The sequence below is a fragment of the Monodelphis domestica genome, chromosome 3, assembly GCF_027887165.1.
Source record: "Monodelphis domestica isolate mMonDom1 chromosome 3, mMonDom1.pri, whole genome shotgun sequence".
Classification (NCBI taxonomy): Eukaryota; Metazoa; Chordata; class Mammalia; order Didelphimorphia; family Didelphidae; genus Monodelphis; species Monodelphis domestica.
This window is the reverse complement of record NC_077229.1, coordinates 494908137-494927361: the sequence shown is the minus strand read 5'-3', so window position 1 is coordinate 494927361 and position 19225 is coordinate 494908137. Positions and strand designations below refer to the sequence as shown.

The 19225-nt window shown below is 35.2% G+C and overlaps 1 protein-coding gene across 9 annotated transcripts in view; it reads right to left on the bottom strand.

Annotated features, from left to right (window-relative positions):
- The window catches only part of TENT2 (terminal nucleotidyltransferase 2), a 119968-nt gene that overhangs the window by 17875 nt on the left and 82868 nt on the right, over nt 1–19225 (bottom strand). For all 9 annotated transcript variants that reach the window (XR_001628494.2, XM_016431331.2, XM_016431330.2 and 6 more), the window contains one exon: nt 3176–3312. Coding sequence is in view for 8 of the 9 variants with exons in the window: in XM_016431331.2 (XP_016286817.1) it covers nt 3176–3312 (137 nt within the window). In the remaining variant the exon portion in view is untranslated. The remainder of the gene's footprint in view (nt 1–3175; nt 3313–19225) is intronic.

Sequence of the window (19225 nt, the reverse complement as noted above, 5' to 3'; positions counted from 1 at the left end):
TAAAAGAAAGAAAAAAAACCCAAGCTACAAATGCCTAAAAATAGTATAGAAATGAAGGAATAGATCCTGATAGATCATCATCATTCTCAAGGAATTTTAATCAAAGTAAATAAATTTCCAGAAATGAAAAAAAGGCTTAGAAACTGATTCATCGGCCAAAATCCTCTTTACTTGACAGGGTATGGCAACCCAAGAAAACATGGTCTTAGAAAATAAACTAAAATATTTAATCAATCCCCTTCATTTAAGAAATTAACAAATTGAAGCTTTGTCAATTCTTTCTCTCCAATATTTGACTACTCTCTACTACCACTAATTATCTTTTGCATGGACTTATTAGAAGGCATCTGATTTTAAAAGTTTGAAGACTGCTACAGAGTACTACTTGTGAAAGCCTGCCTTTTATTGACACACACCTTCATCAAGAATGCCCTAAATTATAGAGGCTCTACTTATAGATATTTATTGTGTGTGTGTGTGTGTGTGTGTGTGTGTGTGTGTGTGTGACAGACAGACAGAAAGACAAAGACAGAAAATTTGCTTTTTTTTCCTATTCCTATTGCTACCCTTATTTCTTTCAGGTATCAGGAGAAATGCTTATTTGACTCCATCAATGTATATGTTAAAATTCTTCAGGATGTAGCAAAATGGATACAATGATACAAGATACACATTAATTCTATTTCCTGATTCCCTTTAAAATGTTTTTGTACACCTTAGCTTTATTGAAATCACTAAAACATGAGATATGACTTTGCACCTTTGGAATTTGAAATGTCTTTAGATCATGTCTTCCTGAATCTATCAAATTGTTGAACAAAACAGACTGGATCTAAGGCACAAATTAGCCAACTACTCTTTCTCAGCTAAAGAGTATTTTCCAAAAAGAAACCGTTAGCAAATATTCTACAATTACTATATATAATATATAATTAACCAATAAATTTTAAGTGGAAGTTCTGAAAAAGAATGAAGGTTTCCATATAGGAAGATGACATCCAATAACAGTAAGGCATTCTCTTTGAATGAGAACAAAACCACAAAATACACAAACACATATATACACACACACACACCCTTCTACATACAAGCTTCACCACTAACATTACACTTGAATTAAGTGAATTAACTATTACTATCTTTTCTCTATAAATCTCTTCCTTCTGTGTCAATTCCAGTTACAAATTTTTTTCTACTTCAAACAAATCAGCCCAGCAAGCAATAGGATATTCATAGTTTTTTTCTGTACAGAACTAAACGCTTTTTCATTAATAATTTTGGAAGACAATTGTAAGGGTTAAAATAGAAGTTTTGACAAAATAAGAGAGCAGCTTTTAATAATTTAAGTTTTATTTTAAAATAATAATAATTAAGTTTTAATGAGAATATCCCAAAGCCAGAGAAAACTTCTAGCCGCTTTTAAATTAACAATTTAGTTTAATTAAAATAGAGATAGTAAAAGAATATAGTAAAGGAGGGAAAGATAAAAAAGAGGAAAGGGAGATTACTTATCTTATATCCTAAAAATATGCCTAAAATTCCTAATACTACCTATCTTCTGAGGACAGTTTCTTCTGCCTGGTACAACCCAAGCCTAATTTAACTTACTCTAGCTATAAATTATTCACTAACTACCTAACTCCCTAAAATAATAGATAGCCACCATTCATTCCTTCAATCAGTTTTCTATAACAGCCCAACTGTCAGTAACCAACAGAAATCATATCCTTGCCTATGAGACAGACCTCCTGCTCTCTAGAGATCCCAGAGGCAAAAAAAACCTTTAAAGGCTAAAGTCAAAAGTCCTCTCAGTAAGCTCAGACCCACCTTTATATATCAGCAACTAAACGCCAACCTATACTACCAGCACCCAATCCCCAATGGCCAACTCACACCTAGCAGCCAACTTCCCCACAACTGCTAGTCCTAACAGTCAGCAACAACTGACAGCCAGCAACTGACATTGGCTCAGCAGGGAGCTCCCCAGTTCCTCCTTCCTGTCACTGTGGACTGGTTAATCTCTACAGATCACTATGGTAAGAGGACCTCCAGGTCCCCCATTAAATTAAAGAAATTAAAGAATTCCTTTCTATACAATGAATAACTAAGAAGTTCTTGGTATTATTACTAGAAGTATTCTTTTTCCCTTCTCATCCTAGGATATTTTTATATCTAAAATGTAATAGTTAAAATTAAATTATGAGGCTGCTAATAGCTTTATTACATCAAAATAGTGATAGTAAATAGAGAGAAATATAAGAAAGAGGTGGGGAATTGCCTAGCCTACTACCCTATGTGCCATTCTGATGGAATAAAAAAGCTCACTAACGACAGGGTTCCTTCAGGTCCAAACTCCAATCAGAAGAGTGCAAGAGCACCTTGGTCTCACCTGATAAGCAATTTTCTCTACCCACCAGCTCTCCGACATCACATCTCAGGAACCAGTTCCTTAATTTGCCTGGCACCACTCAGTGGGGCAGTGCCTCTGGGATCAGTTTCCTATCTTGTTGGTTTCAACTTCCTTTCTCTGAGAGGCCTGTCTATGCCTGCACATCTCAATGGTAAACGACCTCCAGGTCACTGATCGATGATCTAAAACAAAAGGAAGGGAATTTCCTTCCCACAATAGAATACTCTCTTCCCCAACTAAACCATTTTGATGTGTACAGAAATATTGTCTTTTGATGTTGTTAAGGGATTGTACACCAGAATTCTACATAATAAAACTACTTTTTAATATAAACAAGTTGTACTTTAAAAAAATTGTAAATATTTGTTGTTGTTATATATGAAATTCACTTTTTCAAGCAAATCAAAGTTGTTATGGCTGGGAAAGCCATTGCTACTGAAAATATCCAAGTTTTTGTGTCTCTTAATTTCATGAAAGTATAAGCATCACCTCAACTCTCCTCCACTATCCCTTAAAAAGGCAGCTAGTAAAAAACAAAAATCAAAAAAGAACTAGGCTAAGTGAAAATTTTTTTCTCATCTACTGCATAATCATAGATTTATTTCACTTGTATTAAAGTATGTCATGGAAATGAAAATTAGATAAAATTCAATACTGCTTTATAAAGCACTCATTTCTGAATCAATTTTTATAACGAAAATATTTTCAGAACAAATTTACAACATTCAATTATACAAGGGTCAATAAATATAAAGTATTACTTACTCAAATTCTGTGGCATAATATTTGAGGAAGCCTAGTAACAGGTCCCCAAGAGCTGAACCATTCTTTGAGAGGTAGGGAGGAATGGAACATGGAGCTTGATGTACAAGGTGCAGCTGCATAGAAGGACTAAAGGAGTCCTGTAAAAATGAAAATGAAAAAATATATAGCAATTTGTAAGACACATAAGTCATGGACTTCATATAACCTCATCTAGAATATAAAGGAGAAAACACAGGTGATATATTAACCTAAGTATCTTATTTATTATCACTTTCCTGCTTCAAACAACATAGAATTTGAGGATTTGAGAAGGCAAATTTCCAGTTCAGTTTTTCCCCAAGGTTTTGGCAGTCATTAATACAGCCTAGGAAGTATCTGAAGAATTGAAGTTCTAATTCTTGGTTTGGGAAGGTCTGTCTAAAGAGTTATAAGAAACTAAAAGGTAAGAACCATACTAGAAAAGGATCTACAGTTATCCTTTCTACATCATGGGGGTTGGGAGTATGGCACCCCTATTAGCTAGAAAAGCCACATAAAATTTTTTGTCCTTCCCTTCTTTTTCTTTTAAGGGATATTTATAATACTTTATTGTAAATTTGGGGTTACGTATGCTTATCTGAGTTTCTAAACTTTTTCTGTGTCTGCTGGCCATCACATGTCATCTGTGGCTTCTGCAAAACTTTGCAATTAATTTCTTATACCAACCTGTGATATATAGCAAAGTCACAATGGGGAAGGATTAGTCATGAAGGTTCTTTACCACTATATCTATATGGATAAAATTTCATAAATTTGTTATTAAGGTTTATCAAGGTTTACAGAAATCATGTTTTATTTTTGGAAAGGGTAATAAAAATTTGCTTTATTTGCTTTGAAATGTTCTATACATTCTATTCTAGCTGTCAAAAAACAAATCATGTCTGGATTCTACAGTTAACTTTAAAAGATTCCCTGGTACCCCAAATCATACTTTGGGAAATAAGTATTTTCTAGTGTCACATACAAGGGCTCTCCTTTCCACAGAGGATAAAAATATTCTTCTCACTAAAATGATGAGACTAAGATAAATTAAGGTAGCATCATCAGATTTTTAAATAAAATTCCCAAATCTCTCTAAATTAGAGATTAAAGATATCAATTTTAAATACTAACTTCCAAAAAAGGCAAAGGACATTTAAAATGAAATTTCAAAATCTAAACTTAAACAATAAAGGTAAGTATATTTAGTTTGAAGTCATACACAATACAGGACCTCAAAACCATTAAAATTCAAAATCATGGGGCAATAAAATAAAAACCACCCATCTGTAGCACTGTCAAGCTTTTCTAACTGGTAAGAAATTGATGTTTTTGTCAAGAACAAAATTCCTTATCAGTCATGAGATCAAAGGAAGGGAGGAAGGAAAATGGGAAAGAAGGAAGGAAACAAACATTTATTAAACATCTACTGTTATAGGGACTTTGCTAACTGTTTTATAAATATTATTCTTATTTGACTCTCTCAACCCTGAAGGGTTGGTGCTATTATTATTCCCATTTTAGAAGTGAAAAACTGAAGCAAATGTGAAGTGACTTGTCCAGGATCACATAACAGTGTCTGAGATTGTTCAATTCTTCCCAACTCCAGGACCAGTGCTCTATCCATTATTAAAAAAGAGCTAGTCTCAGAGTAAAAAATTCATGGGTTTGAGGTTCTATCTCTGACATACTATATGACCCTGGGGCAAGTCATTTGCTCTCTCAGGGTAAATCTTCAAGTCTATATAAATATAAGAGCAGGCACAGATATGTATTGGTAGAAGAAATTACTGAGAATTTTCTATACCAATAAAATAACAGGTATAATCCACTAAAACTGATGCTTTTAAATTTGAGTCCATTTGTGTATCAATAAATATGCTACTAATTATTAATATTTGAATACAAAGCTTAAACAAAATACAGGAGATTCCAAGATAAGATTGTGTAAATTTGTTCAGGGTTCTTATTACATGAACTCTCAGAAATATTCTGTATTTTTATAGCTATCAGGGATATACAATCAAGAAAGGGTCACAAAGTAACAGAGCATTCTTTCTAAAATTTTACCAGTTAAAGTTACCAATAGTTTCTGGAATCCACTTTTTTGTCTTTTTCTCAAGGGTTCCTTAAACAATACTACATTCAAACATCATGGGCCTATTTTCTGCAAAGTACTAGTAAGTGCTAATGATAATTCAAAGATATACCTACAAGAATGACCTGTCAAATATTCTAAATTAAATGAATTTTTAAAAAACAACAGAGAAAATAAAATGACCAATATACTCATAATAAAAAGAAAAAAAAAGAATGACCTATCATTTCTGTAAGGTGGCAAATGATCCTTCTGAAACTATAGTTTCTATATAAACTCTATAGAAACTATATAGCTCACTCATGTCTGTTCTAACCTTTCCTGCCCTGAAAAGCATAACAGAAAAGAAGGATGCAAAATGGAAGTTGAGTAATATAGGTCCTCTTATATCAACCAAGCAGTGAGTATATCCCTTCCTGATTCTTTGTCCTCTAAACATACCTGAGCAAGCAATTTTTGTTTTTCCCCTCCTATGCACATTCTTCCCCACCACCATTTTTATTTATTTGTTACATTAAAGTTTGCAGTTGTCTCCCCACTTCCCCTCTCTCTCTCTCCTCTCCACATCATCAAAAAGTATATATAAAATTGTCTCACTTGTTTCAATTTATCTATTATTTCTCTGGAAATGGACATACACAAGTTATTCGTCAATCAATATATTTGTTTGCTGTATGTAATGTTTTCGTGGTTCTGGCTGGTTTCGCTCTCCACAATTTCATATAGGTCTTTCCCATGTTTTACAAAAATTAACCTCCTCATTATTTCTTATGGCGCAGTAGTATTCCATCAGAATCCTATGCCACAACTTATTTAGCCATTCCTCAACTGATGGATATCCCCTCAATTTCTAGTTCTTTGCCATTAGAGAGAGATGCTATAAATATTTTAGAATATATAAGTTCTTTCCCTTTTTTCCTTTTTAGTGAATTTGTATCCCAAAAGCTTGAATATTTACTTCTGTCAAAGACAAGATCACTATAATCTTTTACTACTATTTGTTGCAAGTCTACATTGTTCCACTAAATCTTTACGGATTTTTAAAATAAACCCCATCTAATTCTGAACTTTTGTCTTCAATCTTTTCATAGGACCATGTGACTTTTGGGTAGTCATTATGATTATATGCTAACTCAAACTACCAAACTCTCTGTGTTTATGTATTTATTAACATTACATTTATGATATTTATATTTTTATAGACTCATCTCCCCAGTAAAACATAAGCTTATTCTGAGTAAGAACTTTTCCTTCTTTGTACCTATAATCCTAGAGATTAACATAGTAGGCACACAGAAGATGCTTAATAAATACTTGTTGATTGATTGTATTTCTTTTAATTTGATATGACCATGGGCTCTTTATATTGTCCTCAGTAAATGACCACTAGTCATTTTAGGTGCAACATTCTCTTATTCTTTAGAGCTCATTCATGATTACATTTTCAGAATTTTGAAAATTCCATATCCCTCAAGCTATTTTCCTATGGCATGGGATAATTCCTGAATGCATTGCAAATGCAATAAATATATTATTGAACATTCTAATGTTTTTGATGTATACCATAACAGCTTCTAGGACAACATAACAGGACATTATTTTCTGCTTAATGCAGTCTTTCTTTGCTCACTACACAGGTTAAACTCTTAAGTACTCCTTTCTTGAAAGTTATGGGATATTATAGTGGATTTATTATCTCAAAGTGAATACTCCCTCTAACTGTACAATTATTTCCATAAAATATTTTCCCATAAAGTCTGATTGCTTTTATAAGAGGCTAACCCAAAATAGGTCTTTTAACATTAGGTGGTGGGGCCAGCTGGGTAGCTCAGTGGATTGAGAGCCAGGCCTAGAGATGGGAGGTCCTAGGTTCAAATCTGGCCTCAGACACTTCCCAGCTGTGTGACCCTGGGAAAGTCACTTGACCCCCATTGCCTAGCCCTTACCATTCTTCTGCCTTGGACCCAATACAGAGTATTGATTCCAAGACAGAAGGTAAGGATTTTTTAAAAAAATTAATTAAAAAAAAAAACAGGTGGTGATCAATATATACATATGACCTGTGATTTCTTAGATATATGCGATGATATGGGAGTAATAGCACTTCTGGTGTGAGGGTTTGCCAAGCCCTTTTCAAAGATGTTTATCCACCTTCACCCAATCCTCGCCTGTGGCTCTCCAAGAAGCTATAGCATGCACAGCAGTCATACACTAGTAAAACAATCTCGACAGACTGAACTAAGTTTAGGGTGGTTATTCAAATACAACAGTGACTTAGGGGCATTGTCTACCCTAAGCACATGAAGACTTCCCCCAGCAGAATGGGCCAATGAGAACAATTTGTTCTAATGGTCATGAATGCAGCTGAAGCAGGTACTGGAGAGCACTTTGTACTTGGTCAGACATCAAAGATGCCATGGTCATCATTCCATCCCAGGCTACCACCAGAAGTCCTAACTTTTGTCTTTTGACACTGGACTTTGATGACTGTGCAACTCTGCCTCACTTAAGTCCAATTTCCAAACAAGTCAAGATACTACCCTGTGATGTCACAGTCTTCTTTGAAACAAGCTTTGATCACATCAGTATGGGAGGTCTATCTAATCATAGAGGTCATGATCCCTCCTGCTTTCCCAATGTGTGACTTTTCTTCATGTTCTCTCCCTAAGTGTTCTAAAGAGGGTCTACCCAATATGCTTAAGGCTGTTCTTGATTTCTCCGAAGAAAACTCTGGTTGTCCATTTATCATCTATCATTCTTGTCATCAGCCAATCTACTTTCTATAATAGAATTTCTTGAGGATATCAAGACTCTTGTTCTTTGGAGTTCTTTGTTGGTTGCTGTAGCCTGCTTATATCTATCATGAGCTTCTTTATATCCTGTTGTTATTCATCTTTAGTCCTTCAGATGCAATGGTATTCCATAGTACCACCATAAAGCAACACCAGGGAAATGATGGTATTAGAAAGATAAGCCTTTGCTTTTATGGGAAGCTTAGGGGCAGCAAGACAACTTTGTAGCTCCCTCAAAGCAGTCATCTCTTCTCCCGTTCAGTTCTGGTTCTAGCTCAACACCCATCTTCCATACTACATATTTAAGACAGATATGCTCCTGGATAAGTTATAGACTATCCATCTAAATGTATGTAGAAATCTAGATACCACACATTCTTCAATCACCTGATCTCTTTTCTGTGTAGATGGAAAAGCCAAATTCTTTTTATAGATCATAGATCTCTTCTGGGAGGCTCTACAACAACAAAATGTCAACCAGAAACAGGAGCATCTAGAGGACCTTGCCATCTACAGGGAATCCTTCTTTGACCTGAACTCTGTGCTAGATCTTCTCCATCACAGTGGTATATTCTTTCGGTGAGTATATATCTTCTTGTTTTATGTTTTCCCCGATGTTTACTATAAAAGGGTTAGCCTCCTTACCTCTTCCAAGAAATCTTAGATAATTATGATTTATGGATAGTAAAAGAGTCCTTGAGGCAATGTTTTGTACTATTAAATTGTATGCTTTTTAAAATAAACAAATGAGCATAATACATTCTTATATTCTCTATATCTTTCAGTTAATTTATATGATAATCAACAGTGGATCCCTTATCTAATAAGGGATCCACTGTTGATTATCATTTGTGAAGACTTATAGAAGCTAGTTTGTGCAGGTGCTTAAGAATATTGGACTTGGAAACCAGAAGACCTGAGTTCAAGTCCAACTTAGACACTTACTAGCTATATTACCCTGGGCAAAGCATTTAACCTATTCTGATTCAGTTTCCTCATCTATAAAATGGAGATGAGAGTAGTAATAGCACCTATTTCACAAAGTTATTACGAAACTAAAAATGTGATATTTGCTAAGTGTTTTGCAAACCTTTAAAAGCTACCTTTTGTGGTAGCAAAGAATAGGAAATTTAGGGAATACTCATTGATTGGGGAATGGCTGAACAAATTGTGATATATGATTATGATGGAACACTACTGCACTGTAAGAAATAATGAATAGCAGGATGCTTTTAGAAAAACCTGGAAAGACTTACATGAATTTATGCAAAGGGAAATGAGCAAAACCAGGAGAGTATATTCATATACAATATCAGCAATATTGTACGATGATCAATTGTGAATGACTTGGCTATTTCTCAGCAATACAATGATCTAAGACAATTCTGAAGCACTATGAAAGTTACCCCCCTTGAGAGAAAGAAATTATGGAGTCTAAAGGCAGCTTTTTCACTTTAATTTTCTTGAATTTTCTTGGCCTGTGTATTCTGTCGTAGCATAACTAGCATGGAAATGTTTTATATGACTACATACAACCTACATTAAACTGCTAGGCTTCTTAATGAGGTAGGGAAGTGAGAGGAAGAGAATTTAAAACTCAAAAAATTTAAAAACAAATGCTAAAAACTGCTTTTACATGGAAAAAATATTTAAACCTTAAAGAGCTATATAAATGCTACCTATTATTATTACTGCTAATATCATATTCAATGTGCCCTCAATTTGGGGCCCATGAGGATTTTAAGGAGAACTTGGTAGTGGGAAATCTCTTAATTACCTTTTTATGGTAATAATAAGGTCTAAAATGTTTTCCCTTGTCTTTAGTATCTGAATAGCTTCCCAATTTTATCATCTTCAGGATGGATTGTCCCAACATTTTCTTGACTCAATTCAACTACTTTTCCCATCTTTGTTTTCCTTAATGCCATTCTAACTCCTTAAGAAACCTGACATGCCATGTTAGAATCCTAGTGTGGTAGTACAACTAATATCTGATTGAGAAAAAAAATGTGTTGTGGTTTTTAAAAATATTCTTTTTATTTTTCCTCTGTTGGTAGTTAACTTTCCATTTCTACTCTTGAATGACCTTGGGATGACTTTGCTTAGATGTCTATCTTGTAGAACTTTCTCTAAACTGGTTTTACAATCCATTGCTTCTCTTTGCATCATGATACTTCTCATTAAATCATCCATCATCACTTCTTTTAAAGATTAAACACAAAAGTTAATATTCTATCCCAATGTTGCCTTTGGAAAGCATCTTTTTTTCACTTGGTAAATAAGGGAGGCATTTCTTGAACAAGGCACCTTCTGGATGCCTTTTAGTTTAGTCTTCTTGCTATGACAATTAATTTACACTAGTTAAAACTTCTAGAAGAAATTATTTTATAATTGATTTTTTCATTTCTATTGTAGACTTCTCATTTTTTATTTCTTCTTCAAATTCAGAATTAAATTACTGAATACAATCTTTTTTTGCTTATTTTGATTTTAAACAAGCTGATAATCTAACTGCACACAAACTGCTGATTCAGAGATAATGACCACATCAATAACAAGTCTTTCCTGTCATAATCTATTTCTTAGTATTATTTGGTACTTGCCATAATCTAGTGCAGAGCAATCATTTTTTCGAAGTGTCCATGATACAAAAGAGTGAAGCTTCCATGTAATCTCATTATTTCTTCCTGAATCATACTTATCCCCCATTCTTATCCTTTCCAACCTTTTAAGTTGGCAAGTATCAAAATATATATAGATTTGATTTGGAGGATCTTACCAAGTTCTCTTTTGCCATCATATTCATTACTAGCTGCACTTTCATTTGTTCTTCTTGGCTAACTGTTCAAGGAAGAGGAGTCTGAATACTCTGCTCCCCTGGCAGTTCCAGGTTCTATCCCTTCCTTTTATCAAGCCTTCACCTCTCTTTCTTTGAAGTTCATATCTATTTATCAATTAAAATCCTGGTAGCTGTTATCTACAGACAACCATCCCAGCCGCCCTCCCCCAAGTCATTCCCTTTTCTTCCTCAATGCATTCAAACTCTTGACTCACAATTTTTTTCTCCTCCTCCTTCCTGCCCTCCTACTAGAAGACTTCACATACATACATACATATATGTGTATATATATACACATATATATATGTATATATAGATAGATTCTCCCTCAAACTCTTTAACCAATCAGTTACTTTAAAACCAACTCACTTCCTGTAAGCTACTTCCTCTACCTCACCTTGACCACCCACAGTCATTCCCTTGCTGTGCAAGAATTCCAAAATCTCCTTATCCAATCATAATCTATCATCTTTTTATCTCACTCTCTGCATTCTCTTACCAATTCCTCAGTTCTCTCAGGCCTTCTTCCCTTCACTAATCACTCTCTTCTTTTCCTCATCTTGAACTCCTAATGAGTCAATTAAACTCTAGAGTGTTCTCTTTTGGATCCCTTATCATTTTGCTAATTACATCAAGCCAAGCCTCATTGTTAGATCATTTGCCACTTTCACTCCTATACATGCAGTACTGCTGAACATCATGTAACCATTTTGGCTGGATCTAATACAAATTTTTGTTACAGTCTCAACCGGATCGTCATTGCTGCTAGATAATCCTATTACACACCTCTCCCATCAACTCATTGTTCTGCTCTCTCCACAGCAGCTCTTCCAAACCTTTTCATCCCTCCAACTTCTCATGATTCCCTCTTCACCTACTCTCAGATAAGAACTTTGTCTCATATTTTACAGAAAAAATGAGGCCATTCACCATGACTTCATCTTCTCCCCATCTCCTCATGGTCTGTTATTCAAGTGCCTTCTGCCACAATCTCCTCCTTCACCATTTCACATGATAAGGTGGCCTTACCCCTTACCAAAAGTGAACCTGCTCTCCAATTGCTAGTACCTTCCTTCCCTAATAACCAAGATCATTTTGTGTGTGTATTTATATGCACACATATACATATATGTACATACTTTCTTCTCTAATAAAATGTGAGCTCCTTAATAGTAAGGATGCTTCCAATTTTGTACTTGTAATTTCTAATGCTTAACAAAGTGGCTGGCACATAACAGGCATTTAATAAATGCTTGCTGATTGGTTGCTATGGTTCATTTCCAGCTCTATTATGACATATTATGGTACATAGATTATCTGAAATTATAAGTATTTCTTCCAAGATAAAAATCAAACATTTGTCTGTACTGTTGTCCATCACAAGATCCACTATAACAAATATATCTAAGCATTCTTCTTTCACATCCATTTTTAGTTTAAAGTCTTCTGACGAGAAAGACAAGTCTCTCAGTAAACATTCTTTGCAATCACAATGCATTCTGTCTCAGGACATCATTCAAATCCTACTTTCACTTACTCCTGCATCATCTCTTCATTTCTAATATCTTTTCTTGGGGGCAGTTGGGTGGCTCAGTGGATTGAGAGCCATCCTAGAGATAAGAGGTCTTAGGTTAAAATCTGAATTTAGACATTTCCCAGTTGTGTGACCTTGGGCAAGTCACTTAACCCCCATTGCCTAGCCCTTACCACTCTTCTATCTTGGAACCAATACATAATATTGATTCTAAGGTTGAAGGTAAGGGTTTAAAAAAAATTTTTTAAATATTCTTTATTTTTCAAAGTAGAAAACTTTATTTGAAAGAAGTGGTAAAAATATTGTTTTAAGGTTTCTAATTTTTCTACCTTGAACTCTGACATCACTGTAATTACTTTCCAGGTTTCTTCTGGAGATTCAGTTCAGATTATCATTAATATATTTTTTAAAAAGTAGTGGTTTTAGGCTATTATAGTTAGGATGCATGCTTGAGACAAAGAACATAACTCCTGACTGGCCATGTTGGATCTATAAATGGATGTTTCCACAACTGCTTGGCAAGAAATCATTAACAATGTGACTACTTTCATCTCTAGAAACATTAATAGTATCCCTGCCTACAAACAGCTGGAGATCCTCCTTGTGTTCTGGGATACATATATACTGGCTTCTTCAGAAGACTGACTCACCCTTTAAGCAAGAGTCTCATACCATTTATATCTAGGAATTCAGGGTTTCTTTTCTTTTTTTTTTTTGAGCTTCATCTTACAGTATAGTGAAAAGAATGTTGGGCTGGGAATCAAGAGGATCTAAGGTTCAAATCCCAGTTCTGCTAATTATTTTTTCATCACCTTAGGCAACTTACTTTCCTTGGCCTCAGTTCCTCCATCTGGAAAATGAGGACTTTATTCCATGATCATTAGTCCTTCTAGCTTTATGTCTATGATCCTATGGTCCTTTCTTCATGTCACATTCCTCTACTTTTGATACTCTTGATAGTGGTTTAAATTCCCCTTGGTCTCCTAAGTTTTTTTCTTCCTGCCTTCAGACCATCCTTCACTTCTGTATATCTGAATTACCTATCCATTGTTTTCTTTATTGTTTCTTTGGGGAAGTTTACCACAATGATTCTAATTTTTCTACTCTGTCAATTATTTCTGCTGTGCAGGAGTATAAATTGTTTTCACAATTCTTATTTCTCTTTTCCCTCTCAGAGTTGATTTCCCTGAGATTGAGGTTTAAGTAACCCCCCCCCCCCTCTCTTCCTCTCCTTCTTATAGGAGTTTTCTTCCCCTCCCCTTCCCATGTGAATCTTTGTGTGAGAACCATTATTCTATTTGGTCTTTCTTTACCCCCTATTTATACATTACATTTTCCCCATATGTTAGTATACATAGATTGATATAAATGTAGTACTTATAGAAGAGAGTTTGAGTAAAAGAAGAAGATAACATTTTTCCCCTTTCCTTAATATTTACCTTTTCAGGTATTCCTTGCTCTTTGATTTTCGGTATCAAACTTTCCACAGAGCTCTGGTCTTTTCTTTGCAAAAAGTTGGAAGTCTTCTATTTTGTTGAATGCCCATACTTTCCCTTGGAAGTATATAGTCAGTTTTGCTGGGTAGCTGATTCTTGGTTGGAGACCCAGCTCTCTTGCCTTTCTGAAGATCATGTTCCATGCCTTACGATCATTCAGAGTAGAACTTGCAAGGTCTTGTGTGACCCTGATTGGCATTCCTTTATATCTAAATTGTCTTTTTCTGGCTTCCTGTAGGATTTTTTCTTTTGTTTGATAGCTTTGGAATTTGGCAATTACATTCCTGGGAGTTGTCTTTTGGGGGTTTAGTGTAGAAGGTGTTCTGTGAGCTCTGTCAGTGGCTGTATTGCCCCCTTGTTCTAGAATCTCTGGGCAATTTTCTTTGATTATATCTTGTATCACCATGTCCAGTTTGGTGTTTATTTCTGGCTTTTCTGGGAGTCCAATTATTCTTAAATTTTCTCTTCTCCCTCTATTTTCCAGATCTATCACCTTGTCGGTGAGATATTTTATGTTCTCTTCTAATTTCTTGGTGTTTTGGCTTTGCTTTATTAGTTCTTGCTTTAAAGCCTGGTTTTCTTTTACAGTTTGGTCAAACTGGTTTTGTAGATGCATGAATTTCTTTTGCATTATTTCCCACTTTTCCTCCCAGAGGGCTTCCATCTTTTTGGTCATTTCTGATTCAAATTCTTCATGGGTTTGTGGAGAGTTTCTATTTCCTTTGGAAGATTTTGGAGAATTTTCTTGTATATCTTTTTCTATCTGCTCTGTATTTTGTATTTTGGCTCCATAGAATGTGTCCAAAGTCGCCCCTTTCTTCTTATTTTTCTTGGTATTTTGGGGCTTCTGTGCTTCTGTGGAGTTTGTCATCTCTGAATGTGGAGGATTAGCTTTTCTTATCTCTGTCTGGTGATCAGAGGCTTTAGTCCTGGGCAGATTGTCGGTTCTATGAGCTTTCCCTGGGTTAAACTGAATATGCCTCACTGGAACTGGAATGGAAGGGTCGGACCACGAGGCCACACTCTCCCCCCGGCTCGCTTTCCGGAAGTTGCCTTCAGAATCGCTGGCCGTGAGGCTGTTTCGTCGGCCTGCGGGGGGATGGGCTGCAGCTTTCCCAAGCTCCGAGGGCAAGGACTTTCACTGAGACTTGGATAGCAGGATCCAGCCCGTGAGGCTGTCTTGCCCGCCCTGAGGGTTGCTGTTGTTTAGACCAGCTCTCTGCAGCGGAAGCCCCAGGCAGTAACTTTCACTGGGACTCGGGTAGAAGGCCCTGAGGGTTCTGCTCTTTGAGCCCGGCCGGGCTGCGGCTTCCGGGAGCCTTGGACTCTGCGCTCCTACCCCTGAGGTCCGAGTGATCTCGGGTTCTGGCTTTTGAGGGGAGCGGTACCTTTTGAACCGGGTCCAGGTCCAGGAGGAGGGTTCCCAGGGTCTGTGCTGTTGATCGTTTTGAATTTCGGCGCCTTTGAGATCGGTCGGGAAGGGTTTTCCGGAGATCTGAGCTTTAGCTTTCTCTAAGCCGCCATCTTAACCGGAAGTCAATTCTTATTTCTCTTAAAACATTCAGGAACACAGCTATGGCTCCATGCTCCACTTGGAATTCACAGGGTTCTATGTTTCATCAGGTTTTGATTCATTTTCTATCTTGTAATATTTATTCACAGGTTTCTTGACTCATTTAGAAGATCTGGACACCATATATCCTTTTGTTAATATTTTCCTTAATGGTCTATCTATCTATGCTCAAGGTACTTAAGTGGGTTTTCTTTTTCCTTAGATCTCTGGTAATTTCAGTCTTTTCCCTTTTTAACACTTACTGGCTATCCTTCCCCCTTTGACAGCAGTTTCCTGATGCTTGTCCTCAAAGTTTTCTTTGGTCCTCCCATATTGGGCTTTTCACATTTCATTGGCCTTAGTCTCTGATCTAATTAAGGAGGTTGGGTTGGGAATGTGGGGAAGGAGGTAGACCAGGGACAGGGACATAGTGATAGAACTAACTCCAGGTAAGATGTCAGTCTTCTCATTTCAAGCCCTCTAGATACATACACACACACATTGGGATCTTACCCCAGTTCACTTCTCAGTTCTCTAAGTACTTAGTATTCAGAGACTGAAACCGAATACTGTAGAAGCACAAAGTGTTGCCACAATGCCAGCTAAAGCAATATCTTGCCTTTAAGTAAGTGGGTGTGTAAGGGGGAAGGAGGAAAGGGTATGCTTGCAGAACTGAGTTCTATTTCAAGCCTGTCAGGCCCAAATGAGGTAGCTGGTGAGGAAGAGAGTACAGGGTGGGTATATTAGGGATCAGCCTTCTCTGTTGTTCCTTCATTATGGATTTTGGTACCTCAAACCAGTGGTTTCAAACTAAAATAGGATTCTTTGTAGGCCAAATATTAAATTAGAAAACCATGAATTAAGATTACCTAAATTATGCTGCATTTTTATTTAAACATTCCCAATTACATTTTAATATGGTTCAGAGTTTATAGTAGAAGAATTTGATATCAGTCTTTGCCTACCTGAAACAAATACATTCTGAAGTTTATTTATCTCTTGTACATAATTCTTTTTTTTTTTTAGAAAAGTATAAGAAGTTGTGAGAATCAGAGAAAAATGACTTCTCCGTGGCCAAGAAGCCCTGGTTTCCTTCATAGACTCTTTCTTCCATCTTCTTCAATTTCTAACAAATATTGCATAAATCATTTCATTTCATCCTCAAGCAAGATCACTTTGCCCACACATGGAAATTGCCTTCATTAAGACAAACCATACTATGATCTTGAAAACCCACAATCCAATTGAAGGTTAGTGAACAATTTGCTTAGTAATTCCTGAATCTCAAATGAATTAATAAGTCTTTGTGTTTCCCCCTAAAAACTTCCATGCTAAATGATATACCAAACTGCCTGCATTCAGTGACAGTTAGCTAGTTGTTTTTAAAGGTTTCTACTTATCCACTTATGAAATTTAAGGTGTATGATGTCTCTTTAATATAAACCTAAATTATTGTCTAAATTTTTTATTACTATGTAACTAAGACCGTTTAAAATGTATTTATTTTATAAATGCCTTTCCATAATGCAACCTAATTATACTTCTAATTTTTTCACTTATACCACCCCCCCAAAATTAAAATAAAAAGCTTTTCAACAGATCCTAACATTTTTGTAAAAATATATTGTTATAGCCTAAAAGCTTGCTATTTGGGCAATTAGGTACCTTCTAAGCTTAAATTAAAGCAAACTTTGTAATAAGATCTAAGTTAATGCTTATTAAAAAGATAATTCATTTTTTAGAAGCATTCCTGTCTATATAGAGAGGACAGAGGACCAGACTAAATAATCCTTTTAAATGCATCCCAATCTATCTAGGAGATGAAGGCCATTATGCTTCAATGATGATTAACTATGGCGCCCTATCAAAAAATTACTGTATACTATGTTTCATTTAAAAATTAATCTTTGCTAAACAATATATATGACTAATCTATAATCATCAGTTATTAAAAAGCTTGTCAGACATTTTTTTCTACTTGGAAGTATTAATTACTTAAAATGTGCTTTTGTTAATTTTTGAAAAAATAACTAAACATTAAAAAAGATAAAAAAATTCATACTTAAATCTATTGTATAGCTTAGGTAGGCCTGAGTTTTTAATTAAAAGTATTACATGTTTATTGAATTCATTTTATTTGTATTTGAAAACTAAAAGTATCCACAAATAATCTCATAATTTTTACAATACTTTTGCCAGTCCATCAGTTATCAAAAATTTATTAAGAGCTTGCAATATCAAGTACTTGAGAAACAAAAAAAGGCATAAACTGTCCCTGGACACAAGGAATGCACATTCTCTCAACTGAGAGGATAAGAGACAGGATATGTAGTGGTATATTCGAAGAAATGGAAACAAACTTGTGTAGCTGGATTACAGAGACAATGGAGGAGAAATAAGATGCAAAAATGTTGGCAAAGAAGGAAAAAGAAAGATTGTGAAGAACTTTAAATGCCAAAGAATGTTCTATTCTGGGCTTTAGAAAAATCTTATTGACAGTCAAATGATGCATGGAGAAAGGAGAGACATGAGGTAAGAACATCAATTGGAAGGCTCCTGTGATAGCCAGGCAAGAAATGAGGAAATTCATGGAACACTCCAATATTATTTTCTCAAGATTAGTTTTATCTAATTGCTAACCAATCTAATTGTTGAAATTAAATGAAATATGGTGAAAAGAGTACTAAATCTGCAAACAGGAAAGACCTAGGTCAGAATATTGTTTCTAATACTTGTTGCTACTTAAAAAGAAGCAGTCGGAGGGCAGCTGGGGGGCTCAGTGGATTGAGAGTCAGGTCTAGAGACAGGAGGTCCTAGGTTCAAATCTGGCCTCAGACACTTCCCAGCTGTGTGACCCTGGGCAAGTCACTTAACCCCCATTGCCTAGCCCTTACCACTCTTCTGCCTTGGAGACAATACACAGTATTGGAAGGTAAAGGTTTAAAAAAAAAAAAAGCAGTCACTTAACCTCTCTCTGAGCCTTGATTTCTTCATCTATAAAATGAAGACAATATTATTATATAGTGCCAGTGTATGCAAAGCAATTTGCGAACTTTGAGAGCACTCCATAAATGTGAACTATTTTTATTTTGGAAGTGAATACCTTGAGAAAATTTCGTGGAGGAGGGAGTTTTTTCATCAGGGTCAAACATAACAGAATTCAAGGAAGATGAGACTTTTGAACTTGCATGGGGTTTCACTAATGACTTTTATATAAATGTTAGTCTTTGTTATTTTTTCATTATAACAAATTTCTATGATATCTTACTTTCATTTTATATCAGCATAAATGACTTTCTATAAAGCTAATTGCTAACATTATAGCAGTAACGGAAATTCTATAAGCATTCCCAAAGTAAAGTTAAAAAAAAAAACACTAGAAATATCTTATCAACTAACAATTATAGGGTATTAAGACACTAAAAAACTGCATTAGTTATCTAAATATTTGTATGCATAAACTTTTCAATGACATAATTTGCTTTCCTATTAACAAATTGCTTTCTCATTGTAGCACTAAATTTTCAGATGATGTAAAGAAATATAAAACTGCTACGCTGTCACATTTGACACTTTACTGCCATTTCTCTTATAGATTTATTTCTGAGAAAAAATACATGGCAAACTCAGTAAGAATATATAACAGTATTATTAAAAAGTACTATTTAAACTGAATTATTTTTAGAAAATCAAATAATTTAAATGAAAAAAGATTCATTTA